The following is an 18461-nucleotide window of genomic DNA, read 5'->3' as shown; positions in this document are numbered from 1 at the left end:
CAGATCAGTTAAAACAAAACAAAACAAAACTTTGGCCTTTACAAACTCCACGCACTTTTTTTTTATGACATCTTCTTCGGAAAGTCTTGGAGTTTATTCCAAAAGCTGCATTATAAACACAGTGTGTGCTGATGCACTATCCATTAAACACAGAATGCTTGTCCACTTCTGACTAAGGCAGTAGAAACTCTAGAATCAAAGTCAGAGGTTCCCAATTAAGTATCATCAGGCAGAGCATAAGAGAACAAGCTCAATCAGCTTCCTGGAAAAAATACCTAGAACTAATCACTAGGCACCAGAGACAGTCAGTCAGTTCCTCAAACCACTGCAAGATTTCCTGTATCCCACCTTCTTCTTTGTTTACTACTTATGAAGGGTAACTGCTTAAAAAGCAACCTTCCTGAAGTCACAAATTTCTGACAGTCACAAAGAAATTTGACTACTACAGTATCATCATGACAATGCCTCTGTTTTTTATCTGATTAACACCCCTATGGTTTTTCCTTCTATCTTATCCTACCTTATCTTATATACCAGTTTATTCAACTTCTACTTTAACTCATGCTGAAATTCAGGTGGTTTCTATTTTGAAAGCTAGAAATTTTTGTTCAAGCACTCATCCTTACTTTAATTACAGAAACTTTTCTTTCATTTACCTATAATTACACTGCTTGCTTCTTCCTCTGACAGCTCTGTTGTCCCCTGACTTCCATATAAAATGCATCTCATGGATCTATAGAAATATAAATAAAGTATCATGGATAAGTTGATACACAGTAACCAGCTATGTGCACTTTTAATCCACTGCAAATGATCAGTAGCTTTGGACAGAAATACCGTGGAACTGTTCTGACAATGAGGTGATGCACAGTAATGTGTTATATTCCTGTAACAATTCAAACAGCATTAAAACTTTAAGACACAAAATTGGTGCCAAATGCAAGGAAAATATTTAACACATTCAAAATTCAACACATTAACAAATTCAAAACTAGCAGCTTCCACACAGGTTGACCTTCTAGTCAAGTAATTGTATGATACTTCAAAGATTAATCACCCTTCCTATTTTTTGACAAACCCACGATATACACCCGTATTCATACTTAAAATCTTGTTGGTTTTGCCCAAAATGATACAATCTTTTATACTATCCCAAGTATGTCAAACATCCGATTTTTAAGGGATTCAACCATGCTAGAAGGTTCAGACACATCAAATATACGTTTATGCTGCCTGCAAGATTGATCAAATCGTTGGATACCTGAAAACAACATACAATTTACAGTAATGTTACCATGTTATAAAAACACTGTTACCATGATACAACTCATTTCTAGATTAACTGTACCTTGTCTTCCCTCCAATTCACCTCTTTTGGGGGAGTCTGTCTTCTTTTTGAAATGCAAGCTTTTAGAAGCTGATATCAAACTCTTCTAAGCTTACTCTGCAGCAAATTTAAAAACTCCTCACTTCACAGCAAACCTACAAGTCATGTGCATTTTGTTCACCTACAAGTTACCATAAATTTACATCATAATGAAAATAATGGTATTCCTCTCTCTCTCTTTAGTGCCCTGCAGACTTGCCTATCTCCTTTCCATCTGCTACTGGGGGACTTCTGTGTCTCCGCACTGTTTTCTAAGCTGACTTCATTAAGATACTCAATATTCTTTCAAATGGAATTCTGATTTTGATCATGTGCTAGTACTTCTCCTCCACCAGCTTTTGCTATTCCCTCATCCAGTGAGGATTTCAGAAATGCCTTGTTAACATGCCTGAGTTTTTCCAATCTTCAATTCTTTTAGAATTTGGTAGTAAATATAATTCTTGTGACAGGAGGTAGACTGACAGTCTTTAGTTGTCTGTATTTTGTACTGCATTGCCATTGAAAATAAGAGTAATCCCTGATAAAGGAGGACAGACCTTGGAATTAATTAGATTTAGTCATCTCCTTCGTATAGCTGCAGCCTTTATGCAGAAAATAACAGGATGGGGGCCATTTCCAATGACCATTTTTTAAAGTGTGCTACCCATTTGCTAGCAGCAAACATGTATTTTACTTCAGACAAGTCAATACATTCTAGTAAAATTCATAGCATAAATTTAGTACTGCATCTTGAATACAGGATTGTATTTCAGATATTTGTACTTAGAAATGCATGCTGTTGTGTTACTGAATATTCTGTACCACCCTGTTGCTTCTTTATTTTTATATATCATATACTGCTCAGCTCCAGACATCACAAAGCCAGCCTCATGATGATTATGACTGTCTCTTCATCTAAATCATATCAAATCTTACCATTAGATACCTAATCAAATAGTTTCGTAAGTATCCCTTCATAAATATCACTCAACTGGGCAACTTCACAAAGCTGTTAAAAGTAGACTCATGTATTGGCTCATCTAAAATTCTGCAAATCTATGTTAAAAACAATTGACACAGTTTAAAACACTTCCCCAAGTGTTTTCAGAATACATTTGCAAGACAGCATAAGACCTGACCTATCGGCTCACCAAGAAAAACTGCACAGGCTCATTCTACAAAGCTGTGCATCTAATAAGCCTACAGATCACCCTGCTCAACACTTCTTAAAACTGTCACCAAAACGACAAACTCATAAAGCTAATATTTGAGTAAGTACTTGTTTCTTAAATAATTTATCTCCTTGAGCAAGAAAGAAAACTCAAACGTTCTATTGTTTATTCCACTTTTAAGTAACTCAATTAACAATATGTCATTGTGAACTAAACAGAACTATTGGTAGAAATAAGATTAGGTTTAACCAAACCCTAATAAAAATCGTGTTTTGCTGATGTTTGTATCATATATGTCTTTTAAAAGTCTAATTGTTGAGAACAAAGTCAAATCATTCAAACCCTACTCTGTTCTTTCATTACTAGACTGGACCATTTCCCAATACAAATGTACAGGCTTTAAATATCTTATAATTTATTTGAAGATCATTTCCCACTCACGTCTATCCTAAATATTAATGTCTCAAGAAGCTAATAGAAATCTGATATCCAGAGTAATACTCTAATCTCCATTTTTCTAGTTCACAGTCATTACTGAAATCTCAAGAAAAGCTTATCTTTGCATACTTTCTACTTAATCATCATATTCTTGCTAGTCCCTACTCAAATTTGCTTCACCACAAGTCCTCATTTCTCTAACTACTAAGGTTTGCATTCTCAAATATACCTTAACACAGTAATTAGAGCAATTAATTTAAAAATAAAAAGCTATTCCTAATCTGCAAAGCAAATACATGCATACAGGGATTAAGCTGGAAAGATGTGCGATTTTACAATAAATAGCTTTTTAAAGAAACAGACAAAAAGAAGGATATGAAAAGCCGGTTTGGGGTAGAAGATTTTGTAAGTGAAAGATAACTTCTGTAACACATTATTATGAGAAGATCTTCACTTAGGTATGAAATGTTTTGAGCAATTCTTATGACATTTATTTCAATAACTTTTATTGGGTACACCTATAGGTAAATATCGTAGCAATATTATAGTATGATATGCTTCCTGCGTGTTTCCAAAAAGACATCAGTTATGCAAAGTCCTAACTGTAACTTTGTAATAGAGCTTAGACAGCTTTTTACTCTGAAGATCACAGGACAGGTTACAACCAGCAGCTTTGGAATGTGACTTTTTCATGATGCACTGATGATGTAGATTTAGACGCCAGAAGGTCTAAATGCACCAGAATGAAATAGATAAGTATTTTTTTCAGAATTCCATTTCTGTAACAAGTAATACAGTACTTTGAAGTAGAAGGTACAAAGAAGTAAACAAACTTTCCTCCCATCAACTATTTTTAATCCAATTATATCCTCTCCCTCCCCCCTGCACACACTGATAGCAAGTTACTTTACAAATATCAAGTACTTAGCATTTCCATTTCCTTGGGCATGTTTTTCTCTTTCTCAAAAGTCTTTCTGCAAAACAGGTTACAATATTGCTCGCAATTTTTGCATCTATGCCTTTTCCAGAGTCCCCTTTTCCCCCCCACACTGTAACTGGCTTTGTAATAGCAAACGTAAGCAACTTCACCTAAACAGAGGGAAAAATTAAATGTATGTACAGCTTCCCCAGTCTACCTTGTTTTGAGCTGACCTCTGCCTGCAAAGGGCTTAACTTCAAAGATACTGATTTATTTTTTTTTTAAAGACTAGGAATCCATGAAACATGTTGGAAGGCCAAGGCCTGTATCTATACAGACATTGCAATGGCGTTGACAGCTTTAAATAAAATAAATGGAACCAAATTTAATTGAGCATCATGATCTTGTTATCATGGCTTACAAATGCACAGGTGAAGAATTTCCTGAGAGCCACAACATTTTTGCTGAAATTCTTTATAGTATAGAGAGAAATCAATAGAACCAAGACACATATACATACATTAAATCATTGCAGTAACTGTCCTCATGTAATAATGCAGTCAACAGTCAATTTGATACACAGTGAATTGCAGAATCTTATTAAACTTCAAGTGAGAAGGCAAAAGTTTAAGTCTTACATTTTAGGCCATTCATTCCAGTTTATGCACAAACCCCTAGTGTTAAGGTGTAAGTATGTGCAATCTCGCTGTACAGAAGCAAAGAAAAAAAATTCCCTATCTTTACCCTGTCGATTTCCCTATCTTTTTTACAGATCTTTCTTCGTGCCTCAAGATGACAATGAATTTTTGAAGTGCTGGTTTGGAGTAAACATTTAAAGCATGAAATATTTTTCAAAATTCAACAGTGGAGGACTATTTTCGTCAAATGCAAAACATTCATTCCCAAATAATTAGAGAGAATTGTCATGCATTTCTACACATAAAACACACACCAGCTTTTAATATATCCTTCTACATATTTTCTAGTAGGAAGTGTCCCTGCCCATGGCAAGGGGGTTGGAACTTGATGATATTTAAGATCCCTTCCAACCCAAACCACTCTACGATTCTATTTGCAGATTAGTAGCTACATATGTTTTGAGACTTCATTTTCTTCCATCGGGCAATTTTTCAACTAACTTAACATTTTATTTTTTCTAGATTGGATACATAAGCAAAATTTACTTTTTTAAAATCACATTTATCTTCTAATGGACTATCACATCTACTCCACAAGCTTTGTGCAGCACCTTGTGCAACAATAGCTTCTAGGTTCTGCCAAAATACTGAGGAAACAATATTCTAGAACAAAGGAAACTTGTTTTTTCAACTTCACTAAAAACTCAGCACAAACATTTTTTCCATTACCATTGCTGATTTTCGTGATCAAGTGCAACCAAACCACAACTTACCAAAGAAAGAAATAATACCAAAGAATAAAATATAAATAAATAAATAAATGATTGATTTCTGCATAAGCAATCAGTGACATGATTTAAAGCAAACGGAAAATCATGAGGAACACTGTATAGTAGTGTTGCAAACACTGTGGCCAATTAGGTCTTGCAAACCATGGTCTCCACAGAAGCTAGCAGTTCATGTAATGATGCTGCTCCTGATTTTTAGCAGTTGAAGTCACATTATGAAAAGGAAAAAACATTTCCTATTACCAGTTCTTGTAATGCAAGTATAATAGTTGCTAGCAATTAAATTAAATCACTAGCAGCAGAAGCAGCCTTTGGAGTCTGACACAGATCAGCTCAACCTCCCTCAGTCATCAGTACTCTATTAAGCTATTCATAGAATAAAAACTATCAGATTAAAGTACGTTTAGCTTGCCGTGTCACATGAATATGCTCATACTAATCACCACACAAAGCCATCTTGTGAGAAACTAGTCTTTATTTCTACACTGAAGCAGTTCAGGATTAAATGCATCTTCAACATTGATAATTCACGCTGTTATCCAAAATTATTTTTTCTCATTACCATCACTTCTGTCGTATCCTAGAGTGTTAACAGTACATTACACTGCCTCCGCAAATAATACAACTGAATAATTATGACAGTGCTATGTTATAACTAAATAGTTATGACTAGTGGAGCTAGTGGTCTGTATGAGAAAACATAATATAGTCCATATGCATATTGCAGAGTAACAGTGCAATTTCTACACATCCTATGTACATTTGAATTCTAACTTTCAGCCAGCTCTGATTTCCAGTGCCTTCATATTCCTAGCTGTTCCACAGTGTGAATCACTTACTTGGAATTCATCCATTCAGTGCATTTCTAGCAATTCTGTCTTTCAATAAAAGCTGATTCAATTAGAATAGACTTACAAGACCCATATGGTTTTATCAGTCACTGTATAAATGTGCAGAAAACTACCCCTTGAGGTAGTGTCCCTATTTAATCATTCCCTTAAAGGGAATGCCCTATTTTCCAGATGACATTTAACAGATGAGGCCAGCAAGTCTCCTGAAGACAACTGGTACACTGCACAACAGTTTGCCCTAAGAAGAAATATCCTTATCAGGACCTTTAGAAAGCCCAAATTCATCTTCATGGATACTTTTTAAAGCAATCACCAAATGTTACTTTTCCAACATCCAGTTCTAAGGCTTCAACCTCATGCACACTGTTGTTAGAAATTCTTCCCCATATGCCACAAACTGCGGCTCACTGATGCTCAGTGTGACAGCTATATTGAAAATATCCTGTTTGAAAAACATATGGCTATCAACAAATTTATGTTTCCTAGGTGACAATGTGCTACACATGAGGAGGGGTCAGGAAGCTCAATTTCCTTAACAACATCCCCTGAGGAGGCAGTACTTGGGAGTCTGCAGAGAAGGCAGCGGTTACAGTCTTTTAGACCCCTAGATCCTTGGGATTCATGGGGAAGTGACCTCTCCCAACTTCCAATCCCACAGAGGATTGGATCCTCCAGACTGCTCCTCTGTACCCTTCCTGTAGAAACTGTGATGCTTCTTGCACCTATGCAAAAAAACACACGCAAAACATGAGGTTCATACTGATGCAGCAGCACAGGTCTTGTTGCACAAAACAGGGTGAATACTTGGCACAGCTGGTTTTGTGACCAAATGGGAAGGAGCTTGCTTCTGACCCATCTTATTTGTTCTGCATTGCAGGTATGATGTTCCCAGAAGGTTGCAGCATTCTAGAAACTTCCTCCATTCAGAGCCAGACCCACAAAGATGTCCATCTTAAGTAGGGAAAAGACTACACACTTTCCCTAAAAAATCAAGTCTCCATAACGTTCTTCAGAAAAGATGTGTATTAATAGAAAGAGATGCCACATAATCATGAGCCCTTACCTTTTATTTTTCCCTTCTTATTCAATTACAGAACTTCTGGCTCATGACCCTAATCACAGAATTCAGTGATATCTGTAAGGAACAACTTTCCTTTCACTGAATGTGTCAAACCAACTTTTTTCAGCTTTTAGATTTAGGTAGTCTATTTTTAAAGTAAATTTTAAAACCCCCACTCATTCACACATTTTTTTTTTTTCCTACCAAGCACTGTCATTTGAACTGTGCAGTTCGGATAAAGTATATTCAAGTACTATGGAAAAGTTTAAAGATAAGTCCCAAACTTCCAGTAAGTTAGAATTTTTTTTTTTTTTTCAGTTGTTCATTTCCTCCACACCCCCAGCTCCTAAGAAAACAAGAAAAAACTTGCAGCAGACGTCAAGGTTCGTATCTTGTACTCTTCAATCTGACTTCTGATGGAAAGTTTGCCAGCCGAAAGCCTACCAACAACATTCTGCAACTGAACTCTCCAAGTTCAAGCCTGCTCTACATCAACGTACCACATACCAGTGGAATGCACCTCAAAGAGAACAGACAATCCTCAGGATGTCTCTGTCCTACTTAAACCAGGATAAGCTACTGTATGAAAGCATAAAAAATGAACACAATATTTTGTTCTACTAGCCTACTTTGAAAGTATTTTGTAGCTGACTGTATCAGCCAACAAGACACAGCATCATTTGATACTCTGAGAAAATTTTCTGCAAAGCATACTGTCCTAACCTGACTTTCAAGATGAAAAGTACAGACATTGGTATCAAGTTTTAAACAGCAACAGGCATAGTGGGCTGTCACAGTAAAGGAAAAATTGTTATAAAAAGTCATGGGGCAGAAAATGCAACTTCTCATCACTCTACAGGTGATACAAGAGCTTTCTTCTTCCCAGCCAGACTTCTCTTTTAACATACTCAATCTTATTGTTGGTGTTTATTCAAATCCCAGTAGCTTTTAGACCAAGAGAGCTAATTGTTTTCCCTAGAAAAGATTCAGTGAGCAAGAATACCAATAGTGGCACTAAAAACAAAGATGACATTTCCACTACAGAAAGAAGAAGAAGGAAAAAAAAAAAAAAAAAAAAAAAAAAAAAAAAAAAAAGCTAAACACATCAGAACACGCACTACTTATGCCCCAAAGGAAAGCACTCAATCATGGGAACAGAAAGAAAGAAGTATATCCATTATCAGACATGTAAAGAAAGCAAATACCAGATGGCATAAAGGCTTCTTTGCTTCGTCTCCACACAAAAGTTTAATTCCATATAACCAAATTAAACAAGGGGATACAAGTATAAGGTAGAATAAGAAATAAACCAGGCTACTGAACATTATATATGGCAGTCAAGAGCATTTAATGAAATTCACCCTTGGAAACAAATTGTTTAGAGAACTACAAGAAGATGGAAGAAGTCATCAAGTACTGCAGAAGAGAAAAAGAAAAATGAAAAGAAAAGTAAAAGAGAAATCACAAGATGGGTAAATAAAAATGCAGGAAGTAGTAGATGACTCAGCCTAACTCAAATTTCAGAGAGATACTAAAACGAAATTATTTAACAATTGGCAGCATTAAAGGATAAAGGCAATTGGCTTGAGAGAGTCTAGTTTCTTTAACGGGCTAATTGTCCTAGTGACTAGGAGAAAAGCAACACAAGACTTGGGACACAATAAAAAAAATACATTCTTCCACTCAAGCTAGACTATGACTGGGACAAAGTTATGCAGAATGAAGATCAAAATTAGGGTTGGTTGGTTTTTTTGTTTTTAATAGTTCTCAGCCACCAGCTGTAGATGTAGGATAGCATTTATAGTGAGGTTCTACAGGTGTGCTATTTAATATTCTTAATCATGCTTTGGACAAAGGAATAAGGAATAGAACAAGCAAACAGCACCAAGCTGAAAGGTGGTGAGAGCTATCTGCCAAGACCATCCTGAGTTAAGATGACTCAAAAATCAAAACAATGAAATCCAAGAAAGACAGCATAAAGCACCACAGGCCCTACGATTGCATAAATAAAAACCCTACTTAAGTAACAATGGGACACTAAAAGACACCAGACTCTACTGGATCAAGAAGATTGCAAGGCACAGAGAAGCCAACATCATGATACTATTGCATAAAAGGGAAATACTCATTCAGGGAAGTATCAACATCAGACATCATAATTTAGCAAGATTCTGGAAAGGCACAGTCCCACTAGACCTTACAGTAGAAATTACTCAGCTGAAGGTCTGTCTTCATTCTGGGCTACTGCTGTAAGAAACAGGTGTGTCAACTGAAAAGTCAAGAATAAAGAACCATGACATAAACTGGAGAAAACTGTCACCTATAAGAAAGGGCTGATGCAATTTTGTTTCTGTAAAAAGGACTTAGAGAGGGAAAGTGGGTGAATATGGAAACCATAACCCAATAACCAAAGAATTACAAATACAGTGGGTAATTCATTGGGTATAGGGAAGTATAAATCAACTTATCTTACTAAACAGAAAGGTTAGATATCTGGAAAAACACCAAGGGATAAAAACCACTATAAATAAGCTGTCTAAAGGGGCTATAGTCTCCTTCACAGGAGACTCGTCAGGACAAGATTATGTTAGAAGTTGCCCAGATTTACTGATCCTCTTTCAATATGGGAGAGGGTTTAACTCACTGGAAGACCTTTTCCATCCTGAGTTCCTAGGGCAACATGGATAAGCCAAATGAGACATGTTAGGCTTCTTAGAACCATCCATCACTATAATGAACCCAAATGTATTCAAAGCTTTTACTACTTTAGTAATTGTGGAAAACAAATGCTAATCTGTTTTGCTTGGCTTTGGTACAATTCAGTTAAACAAGCCATTTTTAACTTGCAGAACCTACCTCTGACCCCGCAGTACCCATTCAAAAAGTTGGCCTAGAGAGCATATCTCCTAAATCCATGATTAGATCTGAGATTTTGGAAAGAGAGGGCTAAAATTTTTTTCTTCCTGTTCAGCAGCTCAGACATCATTAGTTATCACAAGAGGGGAAGAAAGAAAGTTTACAGAAAGCAATAGGTTTCTCTCAGGTCCATGTTTGTTTCTTTGGTTACATAAGGTATATACCAGTAGAAGTCACAATGACAGCTACCTAAATTTCCGGCCAAAGATGACTGCTGATATAACTACTATTTTCAGTGTGATGCAAAAAGAAACAACTAAGCTAGGTTTAAATCAGATATCAAATTTAGATCAAACAGGCCCTAGTGGGTCTTAGCCCCATATCAAATGAAATACTGTTCATTTTGTTCTGGGGAGATTGCATTAAAAAAGGGAAAAAAAAAAAAAAAAAAAGGCCAAGCTATTATAGACATCAGGAAAAGTGACAGAAAAAAATCCAAACCACACCAGAAATACCAAGCACATGCTTAAAACAAAAAAGCATATTTTTTTCATAATCTGCTTAGAGTAATGGATTAAAATATCTGTCAGGTTCAAAACTACCAAGATTTAACAACAGAATTAACCTTAAAAAACCCAAACACACACCCCCCCCCAAAAAAAAAAAACAAACCAAAGCCACCTACTTATGTAGTCTTTCTGAAATATAAGCTTTATCTTCTTTTGATCGGCTGACCATTGCATTCTCTATTGCCCACACAAGCTACGCCTATCGACAGCATCTAACAAAGCCACCCCAACCAATAAAAAATTACTTCATTGTTTTATACGGAAAACCAAAACTTCATTCAAGTTGATGTCTGCAAAATTCTGAAGTTTCACTATATTTTTCAAGGAAAATAATTCCTAAATAAATTCCTAAATAATTCCAAAGGTTACTTTTAAAAACTCTTTTGAAAAATAATACTGGATGTCCAGAATGACTAGGTTACCTAATGGCTATCTACAGAGCACAAATAACTATTTATTCATGCTCCTCTTCATAATTTAATATTTAAGCTAAAAGATAAAACTTGTCATACAGAGCTTGATAAAATATGGATTATATTTGACTTTTCCGCTCACTTCATTCCTGCAAGTATTTCCTTCTCCGAACTACCACAAGTTACGAACAGCTCCTCAGACTGTTAAGCTTGATTCAGTCATGTATTTGTAAAATCAGCGTGACAGGCAGTTCTTCCTCTTTTTCTCCTTCACAACCTTCCCCCTGACACACGCATGCGCATGTGTGCACACAGAGGCTGCATACTGGAAAGAGAGAGTCCTTAACAAGCTGTTGTAAAACCGACATGTTAAACCAGATATACAAGATAAGTACCAACTCTCTCTGTCCTGAGCAGTACTGCATTTCCACAGAAATACAAATAGCAGATTTGGTTAAATGTAACTGATTTGTGCTTATAAACATCCAGATGGTACATGACTAAACAAATTGCACATATTTTCTGAAGAAAAATGACCTTGATATCCAAGTTAAAAAATTAAACGTTTTATTTATCCTTCTCAAAGCATAAACCAAACTCATGACAGCTTCAAGTAGAGACCTGTATCTCATATTTAGGAGATTGTCAGACATGCTTATAAAATACACGCACATATTGAATGGCCACGCTCTCTTGAATGGCACAATCAAGGAGCACAGACCAAATATCAAGCAAACATAGAAAGATAGCTTCCCAGTTCTTTATACCTCAGACTCTTTTGTCTGGTATGATTTAACGTTGGCTTTTCATACCTTAGGCTAGGAGAAAAGGAATAATTCAGTAATGGAGATCAATAGAGCATAGGACACAGAAGCTATGCCCCCATTCAGCTGGTTATATACGTCTCTACTTCAGCAGTACAGGCTGTTAAGAGGTATACATCCCAAATCCACAGAAATTAATCCTGACTTGAGATGACTTTCTCATTCTGCCTACAAATTTCAGGGACTATTTTACGTAAATGATACTGCATATAACAGCTCGCCCAACATGTATCGGAGAGGAATACCTAAAAAAATTAAAATAATAACATCATAGAAGTCACTTGTACTTGTTTTATATTCTTACTTTTCCTCCCTCTTTGCCCCTGAAAAAAGAAAAATACTTTGGGATTGAATGGTAGGCACTATGTCTCATGGATTCATAGGTAAGATTAAGTTTTTAAGGAATTCAGAGAAAGCAATAAAAGTAGTTCTAAAAAATAAAGTTAAATAAAACCATTAAAAGCACAAATTAGTTACATCTTTGTACAAAAATCCTTCTCCAATTATTAGCCAAGAGATACTATTAGTGACGATATCCGTTGGAATTCTGACCTTTTTCCTAATGAGAAAAATCACAGAATGCTATGGACTCTGGAAAGAGAAAACTGATCGCGTACCCTTGCCTTCATTTTTTCCTTTTATTTACACAGCAGAGTATCACACCAAGCATTTCAAAGTTTAAAAAGCTGGATTTGCAGTTCCTCCTGTAGCTCTCACTACACTCCCCTGGATGCTCATATTTCACACCGAATGGAGAAGTGGTTTGTCATAGCATGGAAAAAAAAATGGGATCCTGCAACTAGAGACTAGGCTACAATAGGCATGCATAAAAGCCACATTAAGAAAAGTGACAGGCAATTTGAAATCTGGATGCTGTCACTAACTGAATAACAAGAGCGTTAATATAATCTGAGGAAGATGGAGCAGAGAGGTGATGGAGCAGTAATGCAGCCTCCTAAAAGACAGAAGAGAGTAGCAAATGTACATCCCTTTAGACAGGATGCTACTCCTCTTACATATTTCTTCTCAGCAAGACTGGAACTCTGAAACTGCAGCTTTACAAGGCGACTAAATTACAATGACTAACCGTGTTAGCTGGCAAGAAAAAAAAAAAGACCAAAACCAAACACCTATTGAAGGACAGACAAAGTGGGAGCAAATACTTGCTGCAGCAAGGTCTGTCGAAGGATCCATCCCAATTCTTGAAGGTCAACCACTATTGATGTCTGTACTCCTGATTCCAATAGTGCCATAAAGAGCAAAAGGAAAGAAAGAATGGTAGTGTGCCCGTGGAAGCAACTTTCTTTTGGCAAAGCAATAATTGTGAGTCAGTCCAAATTCAGCAACCCCACTATAACCTCCCCAGGAGCCAAACAACCCTCTTCTGGGTTTTCAATGATATTATTATAATTGCCACTGCTGCTTTTACAATGATGCCAGTCTGAACTTTTTCAGCGTTCTAGCAATTACTTTACTTTTCCATACAACACGAGTGACAGAGGGGAATGATGATTTTCAAGTGTTTATGTCTCAGCAAAACTTAAACAATTTCATGGGGCAAGGAAATCAAACCACTTATTTAGCCTAAGGACTCTTCCTCTTGCCAGACTTCAATGGCTTTTGCAAACAATAGAGCTTCTCAAAGAGATCATACAAATTCTTTATAATGGAAACTATTAGGCAACCTAAATATAGAGTTCGTTACCAGTTCCCTCTATAACACAGTATGTTACGGTTCTATTCAGCATTTCTTACTTATGCTTCTAATGAACTTCAGCAGATTTGTCCAAGTAAGGAATGATTATTACAGCTCTAGGTTCCTTTCATTTATAAAACATCTTTCATCTAGAAAGATTTCAAAATGTTTTAAAAGGTCACATATAGAAAATTACTGTATTCAGTACAGTCTCCTATCAAGAGGAACATAGCAATTTCTCAGTACTGAAGCAACAATACAGAACAATTTAGGTTAGAAAGTAACTAAGAAAGCCACATCTACAGGGAGAATTTAGATCCTCAGCAACATTACCAAATTGAAGTCTGGCAACGGTTCTACAGTAAAAGGTACAGGGATTTCCAACTGGCAGATAGGAGTTTAATTTTATATCTGAGTCACGGCACATCTAACTGGCACCACGCTGGGGCACTCCTTTAATACTAACCCAAAGAAAAAGAGTACACCACTTCCTGCAGCATCCAGGGTTTCTCATGGACATCTCCCATCCAAGCATGGCCCAGTTTAACCATTCACAGTGATACTGCCATGGACAAAGTTAATTTAACTCCACAATACAATCTGCTTTGAAAATTCAGTCTGGAAGTATATTAAAATATAATCAAGAAGTTGTAAGAATTATTTCCACTAATCTTAACAATTCCACCAGTTGTTAAAGATCATAATCCATGTCTAGCCTCTGGCATAAAAGATAATTCTTTGAGACAGAAGAAATTATTCAACAGTGAAAACATCCACAAACCCTACCCCACACCTGAAAATATATCTGTAAAGTTAATTACATGATTAGTATAAAAAAAAAAATACAGCTGTTTTAATGAACTTCACACCTAATTTCCAGTGGCCTTCAAAACCACCAAACTTGACTATGATTGCCTGTTTTTCCATCTGCAAATCTGGTCACATTTAGCAAATCTTAAAATGAGGAAGCAGACATTAAACCATCCACCACAAAGAAACACAGTTCTCTGAACTAAAAAACCAGTGCTTTACAGCGTCTTATAGACAAAGCTATCATCAGTTAAAAAACGCAGTAGAAATTTTGAAGTAAGAACCATAGCACGCTAAGAACCATGCCGAGGCATCAACTGAATCCAACATTAACCTCCAAAATGGAAGACTAATAAAGAAATAAATAAATAATGCATTCACAGTGTCATCAACACACCATGGTATCGTTATTCTGACAAACGTTGATGAAAAACATTTTGTTGTATAGGCAGCACCAGAGAATGTTTTAACAGGGCCCCACTTTGGTCTCTTGGACTCCAGCTCCTTTAAAAAAAAAAAAAAAAAAAAATATCTACCCAAATGGCCTTTTGTGTCTCTTTGGCACCCTAATGATTGCCTCCACAGACATAAAAGTCTACTTACTAGCTCAAATCTAATTTCTGAATTGGGGCCTAAAATTGCCTGGCCTAAAACTTCAACCTGTGTTTATCTCATACCATAAGATCTCACACCATCCTGGACTTTGCAGACGTGAAAATGCAACCCATTTAAACCTGATGGGAAAAAGAAACCCATAAACCTACTCAGCTACACATTGTTTCAGAGTTTAAGTAGCGAAATAAAAATCAATGTATCAACTAAAGCTCTGCATACCAGATCGCTGTGGGGGAGAAAGAAGAAAAAAAACCCACCACAACTAAAAAAGACATTTTGTTGCTAAAATATTAAAAAAATTATGAAATATTCAAGCAGGGAAAAAAGAAGGCAATAATAATATTGGTTTCTCAGGACTATTTATTTTCCCGTACCTTTTTGGGTTTTTTTAAGTTTCAGTGCTTTTATGCAACTGAATTTCTAGTGCAACAAAGCGTAATTTTAAACTGACTCTGCCTATCAAACTGACTGGACGTTAAAGAGGCTTTATTCATGCTGTTTTAACGATTTTTGCATCCATTATTTCAGCAGTATTATTTTGCTGAATATTACCGATCTGTACACATCTATCTGCGCTATAAACACAATGTCATTGTTATAACTGGAAACCACATTATACGTGACAGATGCAATTCCTCTCCACGCACTTGATGTCTTTGGTTTAAAAAAAAAAAAAATCAACTAGTATTCAAAACTGAAGTTATGAGAAGTCCTTTCGATATTCATTCCGGTTTTCAGCAGTCTAGGAAATCAACTCTAGAAATAAAGATGAATCTTTTTTTGCCAAGTAATTGGACCCAGCCTTGCAGTTCCAATTTCAAACCTGTAACATTTGTTTGCAAGTCATATTCAGCACTGCTTTGGCAGATATCTAGAATGTAATTGCTGCTTTTCATAGGATCGCAACTTCTCATTGCCACTTAAAACTTCTCTTGCCGAGGGGATTAACCCATAGGTATGACAACCATAACAAAGGATTCTTTAGCAATATTCTCTTTGGTTAGCATGCCACGGCTATAAGTGCACTCCTATTCGTTTTATTAAAAAGCCTCCATCCCCTAAGCACGCACGTTTAGGCCACGATACCAAAAAAAAAACAAAAAAAAAACCACCCGGCAGAGGTAGGAACCAGGTAATCCACCGAAAGCTTTCCGAGGGGCACAGGAGAGACAAGGTCCTCCTGGGAAGTCAGGGATGCGCAGGGTGGCACTTCCATACAGCAAGCAACAAATTCCTCCCCTGAAACAGACAGGGGGTGGTGTGTGTGTGTGTGTGTGGGGGGGGGGGGTATTATCCACCCCTACACCCCTCAGAAACCTGCCCAGCGATGCTCTGTGACGAAATGCAAATTAGAAAAAAATAATAATATTAATAAAAAAGGGGGGGGGTGGTGGTATTTATGTGGTAAAGTTAAACTCGTAGGGGGGGAAAAAAAAAAGAAGAGTTAAAATAAAAATTAAAGGGTTGAGTGTTTTAGCTGGCACGCCCCACCACACACAGTGCTCCTCGGCTTGGGTCACGTTTACCGGGGAGCCCCGGGCCGGGGGGGGACCCCCCCGGCCCGGGGCTCCCCGGTAAACGTGACCCAAGCCGAGGAGCCGTTGCCCGGTCTCCCGCCACCCCCGGTGTGTGAGGGAAGGCGGCTGTGACAGGAATCGCCTCAGGGGACACCCCCACACACACCCCCGCCCCGGCCCGGGGCTCCCGGGGTAAACGTGACCCGATTCCTGTCACGGCCGCCTTCCCTCACACCCCGGGGCGGCGGGAGGCCGGACAACGGCTCCTTCCCCCCGACCCCCTCCCTTCCCTTCCCTCAGCCGCCGCCGGGCGACCCACCGTGTGGAGGTGCCCTTCCTCACGTCGCACATCATGCACTTGAAGGCCTCGGCGCTGTTGCGGAAGGTGCAGACGCTGCAGTCCCAGTAGCCCTCGTCCGAGGAGGGTTTCGGCTGCCGCTTCGGCCTGCGGGGGAGACACACGTACACACACGGGGGGCAACACCGGGCGCGAACGCCCTCACGCCGCCGCCTCCCCCTCACCTCCCCCCGGCCGCCATCGCCGCCGGCTCCGCGCACCCGAGAGGGCCCGGGGAAAAGAGGAGGCGCCGCCGCCTGCCCCTACCTGGTCGGGCTCTTCTTGTCTCCCATGCCGGCTCCAGACGCGGCCCCGGCGCGGCCCTTTGTGTGTTTGTCAATAAGGAGGAGCGCGGGGGGTCTCTCCGGGCTCTAACGGGGACCCGGGGAGGAGGAGCCGCCGCCGCAACCTCCAGCTGTCGGGGAAACTCCTGCCGCCGCCGCTGCCCCCTCCTCCCTCACGTGTCGCCCCGCCGCCAACCAGCGGCCGCCCGCAGGCCGCGGCGCCCGGCGGGCCGCGCACGGCGGCAGGTTCGCAACCACCGGCGGCGGCTCGGGAGCTGCGAGCCGGGCGGCGGCGGCGGCGGCGGGGCCGGGGCGCCGCGGGGGCTGCTGGGGGCGGGGGGAGCCGCGGCGTGGCGGCGCGGAGGGAGGGAGGGGACCGGCGCCGAGGGGCGGCCCCGGCGGAGGCTTGGCCTGTGGGAGCCCCGCGGCCATTGTCCCACCGGGCAGCGGGAACGGACCGCCCCGGGGGGACTCGGCGGCCTTTACCCCTGCCGGGGTAGGCCAGGCGGGCCGAGCGGCCCGGGGAGGTGGGGATTGCGCCGGGCCCGGCGGGGAGGAGCTGCCCGCGGCTCCTCTCTCCGAGGGAAGGCCGCGGGGAACCGGCGGGGCCGGAGCAGCCCGGGCGGTGGGGGCCGGCGGGCGATGGCGGAGCCGCGGGAGCGGCGGAGGGGCTGGCCCCGGCGGGGAGGCGTGAAGGGGTGCCGGGCAAAACGGGCTGACTGGGAGATATGAGCGATTTAAACTGGCCTGCACGGCTCTCCCCTGGCTTTTCTGTGTCCCGGGGTATTGCTTGCGGTAGCGTCTAGATTGCCTTGTTCTCCCTCCCAAAGAAACTGTTCCAGGCCGTGCTTTACAGTAAGAAACGGGGGAAAAAACTAAACGTGAGGTTCTGCTTGGAAACCTCGTTCTAAACCAGCCCGTTCTCCTGGGGTAGGTGGAGAACACGATGGGTACCCATAGAAAACCAGGCAAAAGCAGCGTTAACCAGGACCCGTGTGCGGTGCTTTTGCGCTTAAACACTTAACAGCTCCAACGTGGTTCACGTGCAGCATAGCAACATGAAGGAAAACACTGGTGGTTTATTACCTGTATCATCTCAGTGCACCGGAGCCCCAGTCACAGGCCAGGATGCCATCTTGCACGATGCTGTACAAACAGAACAAAGAGCACATGTCCTAAGTCCGGAACAAAAGAGGGCAGTTGGAGGCAGGTAGATGGCAGAGTGCAAGCAGACAATGAGATGACACTGGTCAGCATCACAGGGGTCAAAGCTATTTTTACTGCATCATCTTTGTCAAGAAATGATGG

General features: G+C 39.9%; 1 protein-coding gene across 1 annotated transcript in view; it reads right to left on the bottom strand.

Annotated features, from left to right (window-relative positions):
- YAF2 (YY1 associated factor 2) overlaps window positions 1-17307 on the bottom strand; it is a 30201-nt gene extending 12894 nt beyond the window's left edge. The window contains exons 1-2 of the mRNA XM_074168447.1: window positions 17137-17307; window positions 16852-16977 (exon numbers count right to left, since the gene is read on the bottom strand). Of these exons, the coding sequence (XP_074024548.1) occupies window positions 16852-16977; window positions 17137-17162 (152 nt within the window). The 5' untranslated portion in view covers window positions 17163-17307. The remainder of the gene's footprint in view (window positions 1-16851; window positions 16978-17136) is intronic.
- Between the last annotated feature and the right edge of the window lie 1154 nt (window positions 17308-18461).

This window comes from Numenius arquata, chromosome 2 (genome assembly GCF_964106895.1).
Source record: "Numenius arquata chromosome 2, bNumArq3.hap1.1, whole genome shotgun sequence".
In the NCBI taxonomy this organism is placed as follows: Eukaryota; Metazoa; Chordata; class Aves; order Charadriiformes; family Scolopacidae; genus Numenius; species Numenius arquata.
This window is presented reverse-complemented; position numbering and strand designations above follow the sequence as displayed.